This window comes from Rhipicephalus sanguineus, chromosome 3 (assembly GCF_013339695.2).
Source record: "Rhipicephalus sanguineus isolate Rsan-2018 chromosome 3, BIME_Rsan_1.4, whole genome shotgun sequence".
Taxonomy (NCBI): domain Eukaryota; kingdom Metazoa; phylum Arthropoda; class Arachnida; order Ixodida; family Ixodidae; genus Rhipicephalus; species Rhipicephalus sanguineus.
In genome coordinates, this window is record NC_051178.1 from 144,435,035 (window position 1) to 144,440,282 (window position 5,248).

The window sequence follows — 5,248 nt, forward strand, 5'->3', positions numbered from 1 at the left end:
GGGCTGTAGAAATTTTCAGCTGACTAAGAGTCGAACCTTCACTCGAAACGCTCCTGTTTTGCCATTCACAAATCGCCCTTCACTAGAAACGCTCCTCGACTGGAGGAAATCTCGAGCGTTTTACTTGAGATAGTCAAGTTAGCGCCGGAGCTACCTTGAATCGTTCCTTGTGTGAAGTTTCTGCGTCAGCGTATCATCTTTAACACGAATCAAGTGTGTTAGTTGACCGGAGTTTTTCCATCAACAGCAAGAAATTTCATGCCCTCACTGAGCATGCGTGGAGTCATCGTGGAGTCGGCGGTGAAGTTGTATGGTAAAAAGATCATGACTACAGTGCTAATTTGTTCTCAATCGATTCGAGCTATTAGATCTCGAAGTAGTTGTGGCTCTAGTCGTCGAAGTGGTGGCCTTTATCGAGTGGTCCGTCCGTGCTTATACAGGGAGACGGAAGTGTTTTCCTTTTGTACATCGATGTCAGGCGTATACTAAGCGGTTTGTGTCATACGTTATAAACTAATAACGCTCCCGATGTGCAGTCGGCGCCAAAAATTTAAGTAACCACTAGGTGTGAGAAAACTGTGAACTTCTCAGGAATTTGCGACTGTATTCGGTTGTAGTGGACAGTACATGCAATTAGCGTGCTTTAGAACAGGCCGGAAATCTAAATTCAAGACTGCCTGCCGAGGCAGCGGGAATACTGAGCTTTTTCTCGTTTCTCGTGGTCCATAAGCTTTTGACGTTGATTGTGCATTCTTTTTCACGTATATTTAACAGTGAAGGCCCATGACTAGCTAAGCTTATGACTGCAATACGCTGCCAAGCACTTATCTTACTTTCGTTGTGACGCTATTCCTTTTCGAATTATTGAGATAAAATACCTCGGTAAGATTGCGCCGTATCAGTGCACTTACTTAATTCTTGAACACTTCGGGATAAGGGCAATTTATAAAAGGAGACACAGCTTCTTACACTAAAGGCTAACGTGTAACACTTTGACTATGCCGTGTTTTTTCAGGTGAGACGAGTGATGGTGGCGGACACCGCTTGATTAAGGATGAGGCGTTGCTCCACGTCGATTGCTCGGTTGCTTTGCGCACTGTCAGCGACATTTTTGAAGCCCGGTGGAGTAGTCGCGGAAGAGTGCAACGCCACCTTGCCTTGGACGGTGTCCAGAGACACCTACGAGGACATTGAGGACGTCGCATTCGAGTCGTTGATGTGGTGCCCGGCCAACTTGCACGGATGCTCTAACGACCTATTGAGCTGTGAGCCCGGGACATACGTTGTCACTTGTTCGTGCGCGCCAAACTGCAGAGTGTACAGGGACTGCTGCTGGGACGTGGAGTTCTTACCGGAGGACGAGACTGAATTTCCGGAGATCTCCTGCGTACCGGTTCAAGTCTCAACTCGGCTGATAAAGCACGTTTCCATGGTAGTTGGATGCCTGCCATCATGGCCGCAAGACGAGGTGAGGACGGCGTGCGAGAACGGGCACTCGTTTAACGAGGACTTCCATCACATACCGGCCACAAGCATCAATCACGTCACTTACAGGTGAGCCAGAATATCTGCCCTCGCTTCCCACTGGTCTCCGTGCTTGAGCTTCTTATTTCACTTTTTTCTCCTGATATTCGCTGTTGTTGGGGAGGAGAACATCCCCTGGAGCCAAGATTGATTACGTAGATTCTCTGGACACTGTCGCATTAGCGCTTCTCTGTCGTTTCTTCTGCGCTAGTCCGCACAGGAGAAGGCGACACTGATGTGCACGAACACATTGACGTCTCGGTGACTGAGTAGTCTTCTTATTAAGTCCTTCAAGAAGCTCTCTAGCTCGGAACGCACTTTAGAGGCTTATTGACTCGTGTATATGTAAGTCTCCCTTTCATAAGGCATATATGACACACTTGAACTGTATGAAAGGTTCTGAGAATGAGCATGTTGGTACGGTTTGATTACTGGAAAAGGTGCGAAAAAACAACGAGGTAAGAAGAACAGACAGCGCCTGGTCGTATCTGTTCTTGTCTTGTCTTTTCGTGCTGTTTCCAGTACTGAACTGTATGTTGCATGGAACGCCACTAAGTACCGAGTAAAAATTACGTGTTCATGTCACATTGAGCGACTGTTAAAGGGACACTAAAGAGAAACAATGAATTGGTTTAGATTAATAAAGTATGCTCGGAGAACTCTTGTGTAGTTTATTTCACCACCATAGGTTTATTATTAGAGGAGAAAACCAAGTTCAACGTTTCATTTTTAAATTTCGCGCCGAACTTTGTAATTCGTGACGTAAAAGATTTCCAAGAGCATGTAACGTATTTTGGCGCCACTGGCTCGACGAAATTTCCACAAACTCGTTATGTCAAGTCTCTGGCCCCCTCAGAGGACAATGTATTTCGATTTAACCGATTTGGAACTACGTAGGGCCAAGCAGGCGCCGTCAAAAATATGTGACGTCACGGCAAATGGTGCGGGAATTCCAAGGTGGCTTCGCCACATGTATTTTCTTTTTGCGCGTTTTCTCGCTTATTAAGCGTCTTCTCGCAGCAAGCGTGGTGTTTTTGGTATCGTGGAAGACTACTTTACTAATGCGAGAAAAATCGTTTTGCTCTCTAGTGTCCCTTTAATGCTTCTTTATTATTATATAATTAATTCAAGAAAGCTTGAAGTTTCAACATCTGCTTTTCGTTGCGTTTGTGCCTCCCTATTTTGACATTACGAGCATGTGCAACCTGGCACCACTGCTCCGCAATCCTATATTCAGAAACTAACCGTGCTTAAGTATATCAGAAGGTTAAGCGAGGGCTTTGAGAGGGAGGTGTCATTTCCACGCAGCATTTTCACACCTATTTTTATTGGTTGGAATGTTTGTTGGTAAGCTCTAACTTATTATTGTCATTTTTTCCTCATCCCTTACTTTAACATTTCATGCAAGGTTCTAACTTTACGTAATTTGACTGCATCGTTCCAGAAATGGCTTCTGCGCGCTCTGCAACAACGATGTCGCGAACGCCACCTTCTGGGACGCCATGTCGATGGGACCAAGGAAACCTGTCCGTGCACTCCTGCCCCAACTTGTAAGCGGTGATCCCGAGCTGTACCTAAGACCCTGCGTCTCGGACAAACCCGATGACGCATGCGATCAACATGTCGGCGAGCACATCTCGGACAGGTGCAAGACCTACTACGCACCCGTCAGCGACGCGGAAAATCCGTACTATCCCATCTATCGGAATGTATACTGTGCCACGTGCAACGGCGCCAACGTGTCCCGATTGTCTTGCAGCCAAACGAGGCAGGTGTCCAACTTCACAATACCCTGGCGCAGGCACCCCACCGGAGAGAAGAGACCAGCCTCTGCTCGCCCTCCAAACCTGGCAGCCATATTCAAGCCCGTAGTTAGCACTCCGACGTGCTACGCCGAGCACGACGGTCACTGCTACATCAGGGAGGCCCCGAACCTGAAGAAAAAAGACCTCCTAACGCTACGCCGCGGAAACAGATTCACGAACGGAACGAAGCCTACTCACCCCGTCGGTGGTCACAATGCCGACGCATCACCCAACGCGTACTTCAACGTCTACAACTATGTAACGGTCATCTGCATGTCCGTGTCCGTATGCTGTCTCGCGCTCAAGGTCGTCGTTTTCTGCGCTTACAAGGGATCCCGAAGCTTCTCGTCCAAGTGTACTCTGTGTCTTTCGGTCACGCTGATGATCACGCAGCTGCTGTATTTGCTCACAAGCTTCGTCGACGTACATGGGGTGGCGTGCGTGGTTGTTGCCGTACTCGTCCACTACGGTTTCCTATCGACCTTCTGCTGGACCGGCGTACTGTCTTACGACATCTGCAGCAACGTCACCTCCGTTAAGCTCTCGTCGGCTCGCGACCGGACTTTGGCTCTCTATGCCACGCTATCCTGGAGCCTGCCGTTAGTCATCGTCGCCTCGGCTCTCCTGGTGCACTGGCTGACTCCGGATTCCGAGGTATCGCCCAGATACGGAACCGTCGCTTGCTGGATCGGCACCCTTTTGGGTTTAGTGTTGTACTTCTTGGTTCCCATGGCAACGCTCACGCTCTTCTCTCTCTTCGTGTACCTGAAGACTGTCTTCTACATCCACGACATCGCGTCCGACGCTGCGGGCGTCCGAGAGGGTCAAAACGGGAACGCCAGCGCGGACTGCGAGCGTAAGCGACACCGAACCCGCATGGCGCTGTTCTGCCGCCTCGCGCTCATCATGGGAGCCGCGTGGATGGTCGCCTTCCTGGGCACGTTCGTGCCTTTTGCCGAGATTGACGTCGTAGTGAACTTTCTCGTCGGACTACAAGGGGTGTACTTATTCGTTGCCTTCAAGGACTACCGCTATATCTGGGCGTCGATTGCTGGGCGCCAGAAAGTGGCCGTTAGTGGCAGCCGTGGGACCTCCCAAACCATCGTCGCCTCTCCAAAGAAGAGCTGCACTTCAGAATGACAATGTGCGTCAGCAAAAGGAGTACACCTGACTCCGTTTGCTATTAGACCCATCTTTTAAAAATATTTAACTTCCTTCATTCCAATTTTCACTTTACAGCATAGTTTTCATCTCGAAAAAATTGGAGGACGCTTGAGCTTCTCCTTCAAGAGTAAAACGCGATAGCGTAATCAGGCTCCATAAGCATAGCCTTTTCTCAATAGCTAGCCTGCCTTCACTTCTCGGTGGACACCGTGCTGGATGGAAAGGAACGTCCGTGCGCGTAACGTTGGCCGTTTTAGACTATCCTAAAATGCCTACTGCGAGTATGGAGTTGTGAAGTGCCCACTATGGCATAGTTCTTCCTTTTGCGACTCGGCGAAGTACCCAATGCGAGTCCGTAAGGCAAAACGCGCACCCGCGCAACTGAACACTTTGCTGACCCTGTTGCTGCTAATGATGATTAATTATGCTTGTGCGCTTTGTAGTTGGTGGGCCTTTAAACCAACAAATTGTTTCACAACGCACATGTTTTGACGACTGGTGCGATTCTACGCTTCTGCCACGCTTGCAATATTGCACGCGCTAAGGAGGCTCCTCTTACTACAAGATATTTGTACAATGTTTTTTTTCCGAAACAGATACAAGCAGTGACGTGGCTGTGTGGTACGACACCTCTTTCATGTCTGCATGTTTGTGTACAGCGCGAGGAACGACGAAGACGGTAAGAACAGAAGAACAGAAGACCTGGGTGAGATTCGTTCTTGAACCTAATATTTTTGCTATTTATTTGCATCTGA

At 48.7% G+C, this 5,248-nt stretch overlaps 1 protein-coding gene across 1 annotated transcript; it reads left to right on the plus strand.

Moving 5' to 3' along the window:
* Window positions 1-1,054: 1,054 nt before the first annotated feature.
* On the plus strand, window positions 1,055-4,469 carry LOC125757881 (uncharacterized). Its single transcript, XM_049414161.1, has 2 exons — window positions 1,055-1,554; window positions 2,969-4,469. Exons 1-2 carry the CDS (start codon window positions 1,055-1,057, stop codon window positions 4,467-4,469), a joined length of 2,001 nt encoding a protein of 666 aa, XP_049270118.1.
* Window positions 4,470-5,248: the final 779 nt, after the last annotated feature.

Bases quoted from the DNA above. Each gene is read 5' to 3' on its own strand.
- LOC125757881 (XM_049414161.1), top strand. From the start codon at position 1,055: ATGAGGCGTTGCTCCACGTCGATTGCTCGGTTGCTTTGCGCACTGTCA. The intron at 1,555-2,968 runs GTGAGCCAGAAT...GCATCGTTCCAG, and splicing joins ATCAATCACGTCACTTACAG to AAATGGCTTCTGCGCGCTCT.